The sequence below is a fragment of the Mauremys reevesii genome, linkage group 7 (genome assembly GCF_016161935.1).
Source record: "Mauremys reevesii isolate NIE-2019 linkage group 7, ASM1616193v1, whole genome shotgun sequence".
In the NCBI taxonomy this organism is placed as follows: domain Eukaryota; kingdom Metazoa; phylum Chordata; order Testudines; family Geoemydidae; genus Mauremys; species Mauremys reevesii.
Genome location: NC_052629.1, coordinates 80,560,865 through 80,577,494, shown reverse-complemented (window position 1 = coordinate 80,577,494; position 16,630 = coordinate 80,560,865). Strand labels below are relative to the sequence as shown.

The 16,630-nt window shown below is 40.2% G+C and overlaps 1 protein-coding gene across 13 annotated transcripts in view; it reads left to right on the top strand.

Moving 5' to 3' along the window:
- The window catches only part of DOCK3 (dedicator of cytokinesis 3), a 625,234-nt gene that overhangs the window by 440,475 nt on the left and 168,129 nt on the right, over positions 1-16,630 (top strand). For all 13 annotated transcript variants that reach the window (XM_039547580.1, XM_039547582.1, XM_039547590.1 and 10 more), the window contains one exon: positions 15,138-15,262. In XM_039547580.1, coding sequence (XP_039403514.1) covers positions 15,138-15,262 — 125 coding nt within the window. The remainder of the gene's footprint in view (positions 1-15,137; positions 15,263-16,630) is intronic.

The following is a 16,630-nucleotide window of genomic DNA, read 5'->3' as shown; positions in this document are numbered from 1 at the left end:
CAACACCTAATCCTCCAACAGATGCTGCAGCATTCTAGCTATCCCTGGCTGCCGGAACAGTCTCTTGGGTCCATTGTCATCTGGGCAAAAATTAGAGCAGCCTTGAGTCTACTGAGTTGATTTAGGGGCCAAACTAGCACATGTCCAGTTCTGTGATCAATGGGCATGAAGGTTGGCATCATATAGACTGATTCATGCAGTGTAATGAGGAACTGGCCTTGAGACTCTCTATCATACATAAACTTCATATGCCAGAATTTGAAATGCCACTCCCTCACTTCACATTACGAATCAGACCCAAATAAGGCTTTTTTACATATGGGAAATTTTGTGTGAGCAGTGTTTGAGAGAAATGTTGGATTTCTGTACTAGAAAAACTGTGCTGACACATTAACATCTTTGGTTGGTGCAATCTCATCAGGCAGTCTTTATAGAAACCATAGTGAAAAGCTCAGCAGGGATTATGGGGGAGTATTTTTAGAAAATATAGTGTAAATGATATGATCGGAAGTTTAGAACCATATATATTTTAACACTCTTGAAAGTACCAGGATTTCTTGCATTAAGATGGGTGAGAGAGGAGGATGAGAACGCAGGGATGCTAACCCCCAAATTCTATATTGTGATAATTGCATGGGAATTTAAAAAAAAAAACAATTTCAAATTAAAATTGTTTTATTGATCACAATTTTTTTTTATAAATCTGAATAAAGCTAAAGAAATTTAATTGACACATATTTAATGTGAATGTCTTTTTAGTGAATTTACCGAAGATATTTTTTGGCCTAAGAGCATGCTAAAGAATTTCATTTATTTAACTATATTCTAAACCTGTGTTCTACAAGCCAGGCCCAATGGCATGATGGCATCACATCACTCTGCAGTCTGCTATTCAAGAGGTTGTATATCAGGATAAAATCACAACTCCCACTCAGTGGACTACTGTAGTTGACATCAGGGCCAGACTTTTGAAATTTCAGTGCTTAAATCCATATTTAGACACCTGGATAAGTGGCCTGATTCTCCTTCATGAATTACTCATATGGATCCACACTCTTGGGTATGTTGAACTGCCCCTTGGTTCCTTCAGACCACTGCAGCTATAGCAGGTTCAAAGAAGAGCTCAATGGCCTCAATGCTTCCTTCATTGGTTTTGCTTTTCCTGGGGCACCAGCCCTGCTCTGGGGGCTGTCATAAAGTGGGGGTTGCCCTGCCTCCTCCATGCCTCTCCTCTTTTAGGCAATTTGTTTGCAAAGGAATCGAAGGGTAGCAGTCTCCATACAAGGGCTGTCCCCAGTCTAAGCCTAAGAGGTTTCCTCTAATAGTATCAACTCAGTCTACAAATCTTCTAGACTGTGGCTTAGGGGGTTAGTCTAGCAGTCAGTCCATCTCAACACAAAAGCTGTCCAAATGAGTAAGATTATGGGTACATTATTGTTGTGACTTTGCTGGTGTTCAGCCACTGAGAGACATCAGGAATATTAAACTAAAAGCAGCTTCTACAGAATGCCTTCAGAGCGTTTCTATCGTTGAGATATGCTGGGCTGTGACTTTCAGTTCCATATTCAGCTGTACGCACTTGACTTGGCCTCTAGATCTGGTGCCCAATTCAAGAGAGCCTGTCCTGCACTCTCTTTTCAGCTAATGCTCCTCAGAGACACCTCCTGCTGCTTGTTAATCTCCCTAGAGTGGGAATCCATACTGCCAATCCTTGAAGGAGAAAAAACAGCTACTTACCAGAGTAACTGTAGTTCTTTGAGATGACTGTGGATATGGATTCACACTCCCCTTGCCACTTATTTGGAGTCTCTTATTAAGGATTCCTGAACAAAAAGGATGCAGAGGGGCAGTTGGGGCAATTATTAGTGAGTGGAGAGAGGTTGGGTGCAACCAAAGCCTCATCAGACAGTGATTACTAGAATGTCTTGTGAACCAGGGGTGTGCATCTCCCCAAAGTGTGGGCCTACATGGACAGTCATCTTAAAGGACCACAGTAAATTATTTTCTTTTTTTTAGAGGTGCTGAACACCAGAACTCTGTTAAATCCAGTGGTGTCTGCAGATGTTCTGCATATCCGAAAATTAGGCCTCTTATTTAGGTACCTAAATATGGAATTAGGTGTATAACTTTAGGCACTCACATTTGAAAAATTTGGCTCAGGTATGTCAGAAATGGAGAAAAGCACATTGGACGCTCCCTGACAACCAGTACCCTTCTTTGAAGAGTTTGTGCACAGACGAAGAGTAGGTATAAAGGAGCACATAACCACAGTGTAAGTGGGGTAGGAAGAAAGAAGTAGTCATATGTGAAGTGATGCATAATTCAAACACTTAACTACCTGGACAATTCTCCATCAGCAAAATCAGTATACTAAAAAAAATAAGGGAATTTCAATGATACAGGTTAGTGCCCCTTCACCTCTGGAGATATATGTTTTTACAAGTGAAAATATGTTTGATCTCATCCATTCCATAGAAGATATTTATCCATCTCATGCAGTTTGACATAGTTGATAGACTCTGTTTAGAAGAAGTCCAGTATTAGAGAACCAGAGATAGTTCTGCTAATTCAATCCTGATTTATACTATGAGAATAAAGATTACATGATCTTTTGGTTCCAATGTTGTTGTCAAATTCAAAAGTCTTCATTTTCTGGCAACTTTATTTGTATTTTCAGTGATTTAGAGAAGACTACTGGTTACCAAGTCAAAATCTTTTGGGTGCTTTTGGTAGCTCTTGAGCATGTCCACGTATTTGTTAACTCTCTCTTTCAGACTGCTTTCTCCGTGCTTTACTTCGGAGCTGTTGCTGTGTTATTAAAGACAAGGTTTCTTCTCTCTGAAACGATTAGCAGTGAGCTCAAAGGTTTCTATTAGAATCATACTTTGCAACTAGGTGCACATTTTCAAAAGGTGATGGTCAAAAGAGGATTAATAACCATGTAGAGGCTGTGTCACCTAATGTTGCCCATATACACTGATCAGACTGTGAAGCCAAAAACTGTCAAAAGAAAGCAAATAACTTTAATGTATTCAAACCGATTTCAAATGAACTTTAACATTCTTTTCTCTTCCTTTTTATGAGGAGTCAGCAAGTTCCCTTTGCCCCCAGACATCCAAACATTAAAATTCTAAGGTTACTACTTTTCTCCCAGTTTCCCCTCTTCCTCCCTGGCTTTTGTAATGGCACTGGTGAGGATTCTTCTAATAAACCTCTCCCCCATCGACCAAGAATCTTGACTGATATCCAGCAATTGTTAGGGAACAGAATTACTGGAACCAGTCAAGTCATGCATATGTCCTGCATAGCTGTACAGAGCATTGCGAAAGTCTCTTTGGACAATCATGTCTGTTTCAATGTTAAATTTAGAAGTTCTGAGATTTTCATTGTGTTGTGATCTGAGAAGAGCATCCTGGTGAACTTAATGATCTTCTGTGTCCTTGTGAATCAGAAGGGATTCAGTCAGACCAGCCTTATCAAGTTTCTTTCTAAATTGCTATTGGATTTAAGAACATCCATTTAATCCTGACAATAATTTTACCTTTCCTCAGAGATAAAAGCAATGAGGCATGTGCTGCTTGCCTTTTGGATTGCAAATTTATTAGTATACAGAACTTGCTATCAGAAATTTATTTCATAGGCATGGTGTTTGTCAGTTTCCCAAAGGACATCCCTTCCCTTCCCATGTGCTGATACATATTCTTTTACTTCGATTCTCTGATGAAAAGTGCATACTTCATCTTTTACTTGTGAGTGATGTTTCTTTCTCTTTTCTCTCTCTCTCCTTTCTAATTGTCCTGGTTCCTCTCTTTACTTTTCCTTCATTTTCTCCTCTTTCTTTCTGATGCAGAGATGAAGATAATTGGGTGTAAGTTTCTGCTTTTCTGTGTAATTTCTGCTTATTGCTTGATTTTTTTTCCCCATCTTTACTTCATGTTTTTTTCATGGAATGTTGGGGATTGGTAAAAGTAACAAACCATAATAACATTGTGGGGAAGCTTTGGTAACAGATGAGCATTATCAGTGTATTATCGGTATTTCTTCACACTAATGTATTCCAGACAGAGTTGCTAAGTATAACAGGATGAATCAGTGTCACTGCTTAGAAAGCTATGGGCATCAATGCTTTGAATGTTCACGAAATCATGGCAAGAGAAACATTAATAACAGGATATGACAGGGCTTGTCAGCTGCTCAGAGCACAATTATGGGAAGAGGGTTAACAAGAATAAAAAAAGGCATACACATTTATAAAAAATTGTAAATAAGTGTTACAAAGAGAATGAAGACCAATCATTTTCATTAGTCAGAAAAAAGAAAATAAGCAAGGGTTAAGATGGAGCAAGGAAAATTTAGGTAAAATATTAGAAGAATCTGTTTGTAAAACCAGAGAGAAAAAATGGAACAGTCTGTCAAGGAAGTTTCTGGAATCACTGATTGATATTCAAGGATAGAAAAGAAACCTATCTAACCGGGACAGGAGGGATAATGAAACCAATCATTTATTTACGCAAGGGCATATGCTGGATCATCCACTAGTGTGCCTTACCCACCCTAAAGATTGCATGATTCTATCGGTATGAAAAAGAAATCTTGTTGAAGGAGAGGAAATAGAGTGGTCAACTTTCTCCAATTTAATCTGGGAGCAAAACCATGACACTAAATACAAATATTTGTGTAGATATGTCCTGCTGGCTCTATAAATCTATTTATAAAACATAACATAAGAATGGCCGTACTGGGTCAGACCAAAGGTCCATCTAGCCCAGTATCTGTCTACCGACAGTGGCCAATGCCAGGTGCCCCAGAGGGAGTGAACCTAACAGGCAGTGATCAAGTGATCACTCTCCTGCCATCCATCTCCATCCTCTGACAAACAGAGGCTAGGGGCACCATTCCTTACCCATCCTGGCTAATGGCCATATATGGACTTAACCACCATGAATTTATCCAGTTTCCTTTTAAACGCTGTCATAGTCCTAGCCTTCACAACCTCCTCAGGTAAGGAGATCCACAAGTTGACTGTGCGCTGCGTGAAGAAGAACTTCCTTTTATTTGTTTTAAACCTGCTGCCTATTAATTTCATTTGATGACCCCTAGTTCTTGTATTATGAGAATAAGTAAATAACTTTTCCTTATCCACTTTCTCCACATCACTCATGATTTTATATACCTCTATCATATCCCCCCTTAGTCTCCTCTTTTCCAAGCTGAAGAGTCCTAGCCTCTTTAATCTTTCCTCATATGGGACCCTCTCTAAACCCCTAATCATTTTAGTTGCATTTTTCTGAACCTTTTCTAGTGCCAGTATATCTTTTTTGAGGTGAGGAGACCACATCTGTACACAGTATTCGAGATGTGGGTATACCATGGATTTATATAAGGGCAATAATATATTCTCACTGTTATTCTCTATCCCCTTTTTAATGATTCCTAACATCCTGTTTGCTTTTTTGACCGCCTCTGCACACTGCGTGGACATCTTCAGAGAACTGTCCACGATGACTCCAAGATCTTTTTCCTGACTCGTTGTAGTTAAATTAGCCCCCATCATACTGTATTAATTCCTTTGGATCCACAGGTCCAAATATCTGTTGTTAGAAAGCAGATTAATGTGACAGTCTGTCTTTCCCTAGTTCCCCTCAGAAGCAGAGGGGAATACAGCCTGACCATTTTCTTCACCAAAAGCCAGAGTGATCATCACGGGTTAAAATGCATGTACTAATCTCAATAATGATACTTAAATACAAAGAATAAATAATAATAGATGTTGTGCGTCCCCTTTCTACTTTCACATTGTTCCTATTAACATTAATATAGTCTCATGCACATTTTAAAGAAAGAATAGGACCTGATACTCATTTACGGTATGACAAATTATATTTACACCAACTTTAAGGATTCTTTCACTGCCAAAACAGTGAAAATTGTCCTTAGTGTAAATGCAAATCAGGCCCAGTAGACCCTTAACAGGTTTTCAGTGGTGATTGGAAGAACAAGAGAGTAGTTATACTGTATCATGCGATTTCTGATTTATAAGAGAAACGTTTGCTTAAGAGTTCCTATACAACATACGGATTATAGTTAATTGTGATTTCTTACAAGAAAAATCTAGTAAGGCTTAAAAGATACACAATTTATGAACATACTGCTAACCATGACCCTGATTCTGTCATCTGAACGTATTTGGAAAATTACCATACTAAGTAGTTCTATTTATTTCAATTGGACTATTCATGGATGAAGTTACTACTCAATGTAAGAGTGGCAAAATCAGACTGCCTAAGATCAAAACTGAGATATGCTGATCTATACTTGCTGAGGATCTGAACCCTAATTTTTACATGTGGTGTGTGGTCTGGGTTGATTGTTTCTTGTTTGTTTGTTTTGTTTTGTTTGTTTCAGAACCAGGGAACTGAAAAACAAATATATTTTGATTGCCCTTTCTACCCCACTGTCTCTCAATGAGCACCAGGCATTCTTTTATAGTGTATAGGGACCCAACCCTGTAAAACGGTATCACTTTCTATTGCTGAGCCCCAGTGACTTAAGATGGTGCAGAGAGAGCTCAGTAGCTCACAGGATCGGGCTCTTCATAAATAGGGCCATTTCAACAGTTGGGTATAAACAGACACACATGTTAGGTTTTTAATATAGTCCTCGATCACCTGGCTTTACAAGCCATGAGAGACTGGATTTTTACTTTAAAAAATCCTGTAAAGACTCCCTGGGTAAATACTCCTTTTTACTGAAATATTCCTCAATTATTCAGAAAGCTGGGTGCATCTAAGATACAAATACCAACTAACCTGAGCTGCCTTTTTCCCCCAAATGGACATTGATGTATTAAGTCCATTTCAGAAGGCTGCAAAGCTGGAGAAAGCTGGCCACTCTGTAAACTGAAGTTGAGAGTCAAGACTTCAAGATTTTATTTACTGTTCTGTCTCTAGCTTATTCTATGACCTTGAACAAGTCATGTAACCTCTTTACTTAATTTTTCCCATATATAAAATAGGGATAATAATCATTTCTTTCCTCAAAAGGTCATTGTAAGTGTAGTTGAAAAAAAAATTAGATCCTCTAATGAAAAGTGCTACATAAATGCAGACTGTAAAAAGCAACAAAGAGTCCTGTGGCACCTTATAGACTAACAGAAGTATTGGAGCATGAGCTTTCGTGGGTGAATACCCACTTCGTCAGACGCATGCTGTTACTATAAGGTATGATTACTTTGTGGCCAGAACATCATGGTAAACCCTTTCACAAGAGAACATGAAAATCCCTTTAGCAAAAATCTCCTCCTTACTCTAATAGATGTCAGCTACTAAGTTGTCACTAAACTAGAGTAGTTCATATTTTTAAAGATATTTTTAGCTTAAAGCCGTTAAAACAAAGGATGAGCATTAGCGATTTTCAAACGTTCTGCAGTACATTTTTCAATTTCTGGTACATATACAAATACAAAACCAATATATAGTTATAACAGCTTTTCATGGCATTTTTGGGTTAGAAGATAGAGGCTTTCATTTTCATCTAAGTGAAGTTGCCAAAGCTTACTAGGTTTATAGCTTGATCAGGATTTGTTTTCTGAACCTGAGGCTTCATAAACAGAGAGGGGAAAAAACTCCAGTGGACGGAGGAAGGGGCCATTGGGTATATTTTTCTGATAAAATACAGAAGAATATAATGTGGTCTGATGTAGCATTTTTCACACTCAAAAGCATTTTCAAGGCATTTCACTGAAAAATAAATTGCAGTCACTGGCTAGGTGAATTCTATAAACTTTTTATGCTCAGTAACAGCTAATACTTAGCTTTGGAAATTAGACTCAATTTTGTTGAGAGAAGTAACATAAGCAGAGACACTCATGCTATGCTATTGAAAATTGCCATTACATATTTCATTTCAACCTAGACAGCCACCCAAAATGAATCTTATAGTAGTATTATTCCTGCCATTAAAGGTATGAGGCTACAACTAATCTCATTTTCTAATTTGCAATATTCTCCTTACAAAGATAAGAAGTCCTAAACAATCCATGCTTCAAAGCCACACTGTCCTTCTCCCAAAACCATGAATAGAGAAATATCAGTTATTGCTGCTTCAGGGAGCCATTGCAATTTACACGTTTGCCACACAGAGGAAATAGATTAGCTGGTACGTGAGAAAAGTCCTTCTTTGTTTATTTTTGTTTTATAAATGATGTGAAAGATCTGATTTAAAGAGCAGGAATTCTGTTAGCCAGGCCTTTTGATTTGAAATCGCATTGCCATTCTGTGTTAAAGCTGACTTAGATCATTTTCTAAAGTCATGGACCAGACCTTTTTAGTCACATGCAAGCTGCACTCTCATTTCTGTTTAAACATTTGTTGCAGGATGGCACCTCTTGCTTTCTAAGTGTAATTAAAGAACATGGATAATTGAAGTTAATGAACTGATGTGGGACTGAAGACTTGCTGTGGTTTCTGTGCAACCCTTAGGCCTTGTCTACACTACAGAGTTTTGTCGACACAAGTTAAGCCGACAATAAAAAATGGTATAATTACACCATGTGTGCATGTTCACACTATGCTCCTTCTGTCAGCAGAGTGCATCTACACTTGGTGCTCTAGCATCAACAATGAGAGCAGTGCGCTGTGGGTAGCTAGCCCACTATGCTACTTGCCACCTTCTGCAGCTAAGAGTTGTGGGAAGGTGGAGTGGATCGCAGTGCATCATGCGTGCAGGCTCAATGTCCCATGATGCAATTCTTTCTGTCCCAGCATTCCATTTCACCGCATTTTTCAATGGCCCCCGTTTTCTGTGCACCCGCCATCTCTGTCTGAAAGGATGGATCCTGCACTGCTCTCTACTGTTGTGGTCATTGTTATGAACACATCGTGGATGGTCATGCAGTATATCATGAGCTTCAAATCTGAACAGACATGAGTTGCCTGACCTGCTGCATGCCATGGAAAGAAACAACATCAGATTACTTTTGACATTCACAGAGCAGCTGAACATGGTGGACTGTTGCTTTTGGACTCGGGAAACAAGTACTGCTATGGGATTCCCTAGCTGCAAAAGGGCAATAGATGGCATGCATATTCCAATTTTGGCCCCAGACCATCTTGTGATGGAGTACATCAATAGAAAGGGGTACTTCTCTGTGATATTTCAAGCACTTGTGGATCATGCAGACGTTTCACTGACATCAGCGCAGGGTGGTCTCAGAAGGTGCATGATGCATGTGTCTTCAGGAGCACTGGCCTGTACAGAAAGCTCCAAGCAAGAACTTTCTTTCCAGACCAGTTGATTCCAGTGGGGGATGTTGAAATGCCCACCGTGATCCTGCGAGACCCAGCATACGCCTTATTCCCATGGCTCATGAAGCCTTCCACAGGAAATCTGCACAGCATCATGGAGCACTTCAAGAATAGGCTGAGCAGGTGCAGAATGACTGTGGAATGTGCCTTTGGCTGATTAAAAGCATGCTGGTGCTGCCTTTATGGCAGGTTAGTTCTAAATGAGGAAAACATTCCCATAATCATAGCAGCCTGCTGCATGCTCCATAATATTTGTGAGGCTAAGAGTGAAAAGTTTTCCCACGGAGTGGAGTGTGGAGATGGATTGCCTGGCAGCTGAATTTGAGCAACCAGATACCAGGGTTATTAGAGGAGCACAACAGGGGTTTATTCAAATCAGGGAGGCTTTGAGGCAAGATTTTGATAATGAGCACCAGTAATTTGTCTTTCTATACAGCACTCTGGCATGCTGTCATAAACAGATAGTTAAGGGTTAATGCCTCTTTTACCTGCAAAGAGTTAAGAAGTTCACCTAGCCTAGCTGACACCTGACCGAGGAACCAATGGGGGAACAAGATGTTTCAAAAGGAAGGAGGGAAGTTTCCTTTGTTTAGAGTCAGTTTCAGTTTCAGCCAGAGTGAAAAAGATCAAGGAACCAGCCTCTTATCAGAGTAGTAAGTTCTAGAAAGGAATAAATAGGTTTATGTTTATTTTCTTTTGTAACTTGTCTTTGTGCAATTAGGGGAGTAATTAAATTTGGGTATTCTTGTGTGTACTAAGGTTTTTGCCCAGGGGAACATCCTGTGTTTTAAATCTGTTGTCTGTGAGATCAGCTTGTATGCTGTCTCCCAGAGGTTTTTTTCTTTTACCTTTTCTTTAATTAAAAACCTTCATTTTAAGAACCTGATTGATTTTTTCCCTGTTTTTTAGATCCAAGGGAATTGGCTCTGGACTCATCATGGATTGGTGGGGGGGGAAAGGGATGGGGAAGGAGTAATTCTTCCTTGTTTTTGAGATCCAAGGGAATTGGATCTGGACTCACCAGGAAATTGGTGAAGTCTCCTCTCAAGGCTACCCAGGGAGGGGAAGGTTTTAGGGGGGAAGACAGTTTTCTCCAGATAACTCAGACATCTGGATGGTGGCAGCGAGACTAGATCTAAGCTGGTAGTTAAGCTTAGAGGTGTTCATGCAGGTCACCACATCTGTACCCTAAAGTTCAAAGTAGGGGTGAGACCTGTGACACATGCTTTGTTAACATGCTGCCTTGCATGAAAATTCTGATGATTCCTGACCAGGATTTGAGGTCAGCAAATGATCAAACTGCCACTATGTATTTCTACCAGCAACAAACACCACGTGTAGGAGACAAATAAAGATTGGTTATCTTTCAGTGAGTTTGTTTTTATTAAATACCAATTAACAACAAAAGGCTTTGTGGGAAGGGAGATAAGAGCGCAGGGCAGTGTAGGCTCTCATAGCAGTGTGTAAGTCCAGCTATCATTTTGGAAGCTGTCCGAAGGGGTGGAGTGAATGGGGTACCGAGATGTTCTGGGAAGTTGCAAGGAATGTGTGGGAGGAGTTTGGGGAGGACATGGAAAGCAGTTCCATATCGGCTGCGGGGCGGTGGGGAGAGCATGCATGTGTTCTGCCTGGAACATGATTAGGGACTTCACTATCTCTATTTGCTCCTCCATCACTTTTATCATCTGCTCCTGGCCCTTTACAAATGCGTTCCTTGCTCTCCTTTCTGTCCTGCCTTTCTATTTTAAATTTTTTCCTCAGGGTCTCTTGCCACTCCCTGCATTCTCTTTTTTCGGCCTCTGAGGATTGGGGCACCTCTCGGAACATGTCCTCCTTGCTCCGCCTTGGTCGCTTCCTTATCTGGCGGCGGCACTTCGCCTGTGTGAAGAGGGTTCTCCTGAAGGCCATATCTGCAGGAGCACAAGAAAAAATACAAGGAAGCATGATTGTTAGTTCACACACAGCGTTGAATCATTACAGTAAAATATATCTCTTTTAACATACGAATCACTTTCTCACTGTCCCTTGGCAAGCACACATCTTGGCGAACATCCTAAACATGGTGAGTTCGGCCCAGGTGGGGGTTGGGTGTTCAAGATGGGGCAAAGGGTCTAGGTTGTTTTTTAAGGGGATTGGTGCAGGCCCAGAGACAATATTGTAAATTCTGCCACCATTTTCCACAGGTGGGTTATCAAAGCCAATATTTCACTCCTGAGGGTAAGCAAGGGTGCATCTCTTGCACGCATGCAGCTTCAGATGGGTCCCTATGCTGCTCACCTGTGTGCTGCTTTGGTCCTTGCACAAGTGATTGCCAATTGGCACGGGAAAGTTTCCTACAGTGCGGGAAGAAACAAAGCAGCTCTGCCAAGGAACATTCAGCAGAGGATTGGCAAGTACCTACACAAAAGTTTCCTAGAGATATCTCTGGAGGATTCCCGTGAAATCTCGGTGTGCATTAACACACTGTTCCACCGTGCTGCTTAGCTGCACAGGGGAATGTATAGCACATTCAAACATAACTAGTCTTGTACATTTCTATCCCTTTACTCACTTCTAGAATATACAGAGCAAAGGACAGCTCTACCTCATATAACCAAGCAGCATCAACTCAAGAAGATCACTTACCAGAGTTCTCCTCTCCTGTATCATGCGCACCAGAGATGGACTGCTTGGACTGGCTAGACCCCTCCGGAATGGAAAAGGGGTCCTGACTCACTGTGCCACCAGGTGACCCTGCCGTGTGCTGCACATCATCCTCCATCTTGACCTCCTCATCCACGACTTTGTCCTTGCCATTGAGTTCACTGTCCATTGCCTCCAGCCCCACCGAAGTATCCATGGGGCTCTTGGTGGTGGAGGTAGGGTTGCTGCCAAGGATGGCATCCAGCTCCTTATAGAAGTGGCAGGTCTTCGGCACAGCACCAGAGCGACGGTGTGAGGGGAATGAAGGGCAGCAGAGTTCGAATTGCTGACAGAGCGGTCAGGAGGGGCATTGTGGGATATCTTCTGGAGGCCATTTACAGTAACATAACCAAGCGCAGTGTCTACACTAACACTTTGTCGATATAACGTAGCCACAAAAATCTCTACACCTCTCATCGAGGTGGTTTTATTTTATCGGCAAAGCAGGCGAATTTTGTCGGCAGATGGAGCATTGCAGTGTGTACACCTCCGCTGTTTTGTCAATGAAACCTGACTTTTGTCAACAAAACTGTGTAGTGTAAGCAAGATCTTAGTGCCTCTGAACTTAGAAACTTCCTGCTGATAGCTACCATCTCAGGGAAATGTGACCCCAACTCATGGGGGCCAATGGAAGAAGTGGTAAACCAATGTAATATTTAAATAAATATTTTCAAGACAGTAAAATTATTTTCATTGTTAAAGTGAAGAACTTAATTCAGCAGTTTAAGCTTCTGATTTTGGAACTAGACTCTCTGCAATCATAGGTTCAATACCTGATCAAGTTAACTCACCCCTTCTCTGTGTCAAAGTACATACATTTTTCTCTTGTACCCTTTGCTGTGGGAAACACCTTATTTTTTAAAAGGTCCTGTTTGCTCTGCATTAACATTACAGACCCCAAGCCATTTTTTTGTAAATTCAGTTGCACCAAGGTGCTTGACTAAAATGCCTTCTCCCTTCATTATTTCTCATTGTGATGTCAATCACGGTATTGAAGCTGTCTGTATCTTATGGATTTCCTTTATATATACCTATGTAAAGTGTCAAAGAAAAACATCTTGAAATGTAAGATGCTATGTAAATATCAAATATCAAATATCAAATATTGTTATTAAACCAGGCTAGGAACTGATTTGCAATCTGTCACTAGAACTCTGTATTTGCAGAGTCAGTCTTCAGCAAGGTGGGGTCACCAGCAAGAGGCTCCAAAAACCCAATTATAATTATGAAAATGTATTTCCAGAAAGTTAGTTTATAGATGTAATTTAATTCCTCTCACCATATGAAATGTTCTAAGGAAAATGGGTGCAATTGTCACTAAAGACTGACCAGGAGCAATTTCCAAGCAAATAACCAACTCTACCCTACTTTTCTCTTTCATGTCAACAGACTGTTACATTTCTTTAATAGTCCCATAGCAAGTGCATAAATGGCTCAGTCTGCATTTTGAGCAATGAGACTGATTAGAAATGCATTATCGCTTTCCCATAATTGTGGTATGCTAGGTGTTAAGTTTGACCACTAAACATTAGTAAGAAAACCTAGGTAAAATGCTTGAGGGTCTTCAGAAACATCTGTTGTCAGTTTCCATATAACAATTCCGCCCTCCCTCCCTCCTCTCCCACCCCCCATTAATTAGCCTTGGCATTTTCAGATCTCTAATTGTGAGATGCTTCAGGCTGCAAACTTCATGGGGCTACACATTGGGAGTGGGGATAATGGATAAGGAGGAGGCCCTGCATATAGATTCCCGTTCATAAATAACTCCCAACAGAAGTCTTGGCAAAATAATATAGCTCTGTATCTAATATTAAGTGCTAAAGAGTTATACCTGTCACCAGCAACAAGTGAGATAAAGACAAGGCTGAAAGCTTGTAGTGTTGATCCATACAGTGGATTTAGGAACGGGGTTAAGGAACATTTCAGTTTGGGTGTAGACTACAAGAAAGACAGTACATTTATGACAGATACATAATTTCCCTCACTGCCTCTTTCCTTGTGCTTCTGGTTAATAAACAGATTTAAATGCATCAGCTTCTCCAAATATTGAAGTGGAAAAAAACATGGTTCCAAACAGGCTCTGTATTGCTGGATAGCCATTCCATTACTTCATTATTTAGTTTCTTTGGGCTGCTTAACACAATATTTGCCTGAAAGGGTTTGATTTTTTTGTTTTTTAACCTTACACATTTTTCACACAGTGTTAGCATGAGCTATCCTTCAGTATGCTATGTGGAAAACCAACACAGATGAAAAAATGTATCTTTAGAAGCCAGTGACAGTTAAAAATAAATAAATGAAAAACCTAAAGAAAAATGGGTACTCTCTAGTCTCCTTTTGTTACAAAACATAAACACTTTAGAGTTGACTGCATTAGATTTGAAAGCTGATTTTCCCACAACAGCAGTAAATATTAGAAAAGTGGACTAGAAGCTGTCAAATTCAAATCAACAAGAGGTTGACAGATTGTTACCCCCAATACTCTAGCATCTGTATTTCTGGATATAATCATCTGCTCTGAAAGCACTTGAAAAGAAGGTGATGAAACATTGGCAGGCATTTCTAGTGCTTTCTCCCTAGCACTCCTGCATGGAGTCTGCAAGCTAGCCAGGAAACCAGCAGAAAGAAATGTATTAATTCTCACCCACTCCACCTCAGCAGAGGTTTGAATTACAAACAGATCTCCAAAACAAAGAACAGCTTTTGCTTTTGTTACAGTAATAATAAACATTAGTGTTGTGAAAAGAATTACTTGAATTTAATTTTCTATTAATTGCTACAAAATATAATTTTTAAAGCATACAAGAGACAGTTAATCAGGTGTTATTGACCATTTGTTAAACTTACCCGGATCATTCCAAATCAGATGACTCAGCAAAAGAATGTGAGGTTATTTTCCCATTCCCTTCACTCCACCCATAATAATGCAATGATTGATTCTGAATTCAGATTTAATACAAAAGTTACTAACAACCCTCTGATTTACTGCATTGTTGGTCAAATATTCTTTTTTTTTATTATTAACTTGCTGCTTGGAATGAGTTGGGCTCCAGTCAAAATCTTGAAGAACAAAGTCAGTCAGTTGCCTCCATAGAGGCACCATATCTTTGATGTGGTCTTTAAACATGTGACTCCTGTCTCTCATTTTAGGTGATATACGTAATGACTTGTACCTGACACTAGAGAAGGGGGATTTTGAGAGAGGTGGGAAGAGTGTTCAGAAGAACATCGAAGTGACCATGTATGTTCTTTATGCAGATGGAGAGATCCTGAAGGTAAGCAAATAAGTTTGTTTCTGTGCTGAGTTACATCAATATCAACCTCCTTGTTCCATGTACATCTTCTCTTGCCTTCTCTAATACCCTGGAAAGTTTTGAATAAAATTATTTCCTTTAACTTTTGGGGCCTTTTGAGTTCTTTATTTACTTCAATACTATGATAAAAAAGATTCAACTACCAGGTTTGAATTAATTTAGGGCAATTCTGCTAGTGGAGAAATAATTGTAAACCTCTGAATTTGGGGATTTGGACAAAACATTAACAAACAGTAAGTGAAAAGCTAATTTAGTTAAAATTTTCACTCATAGTGGATCAAAACTCAAGAATTCAATGCCAGTGATGGGAGGGGAGAAGGGTGTGGCTGACTAAATTTGAATGAATGCATTGTGCTCTGGTGTGTGGGATCACAGCATTGCTCAGGTTTAGCCCAGCTGCCCCTCTGTTAATGATGGAGGGGTGGCTGGGCCCAATGTGAATGGCGCTGTAACCCTGTGCCCAGAATGGGGAGCCAGGCCCAGCCCCAGGGGAAGGAGCCACTACTGCAGGGTGTGTGGGGCAGGATCACAATTTTTAGTGTCTAGCAAAAGTTATGAAGTTAAGCTCCCAGGCTTGTTTTTTGAAAGTGTTGTGCAAGTTTCCTTTGAGGATGAGGACTGAATAGGTCGCTCTATATCTGACTGAATAGAGACACTGGATTTCTGGTTTATTAAAATAATCTATTACCCACTACCAAGCCCCCCTTTCCTTTCCTCCTTTTGACTGGAGGGATGTTAACGGACCATTTCATCTTGAATGGTCCCTTGAAATTTGTGTTAGCTGCTTATGCTAAACAATCTGTTCCACCTTGTATTTAGCTGTGACACTCTGAGTGAGTTTCCCAGACCTATAGAAGAGCTCTGTGTAAGCTCGAAACCTTATCTCTCTCACCAGCCAGATGTTGCTCCAATAAAAGATATTACCTCACCCACCTTGTCTCTCTGATATCTGGGACCAACACAGTCACAACAACACTGCATACAAAAATATGAGTAAGGATGACAGAATTGGGCTTTTAGGGAGAGATTGAGATGTCCTTAAAATTATTGGGTTGTCCCACCGAAGTCTGTAGAAGGCATTGTATTCAAATATGAATTATGTCCCAAGTCAACAAGTTTGGTGGTTTTAGTCTAATTTCAGTCTAATTTTAATGGAAATTCCCTCACACTGCTTTGTAATTTAGCACCCCTTATCACAAGCAGCAATCTCTGTTCAGAATAGGCCATAGACCAGGAACAGCAAAATATATTTTGAATCGGAATTGTGGTGCTTTGATTGAGAGGAACTTGCGCAGTTCTGCTCAGTTACTGTATGCTTGGAATAGAGAA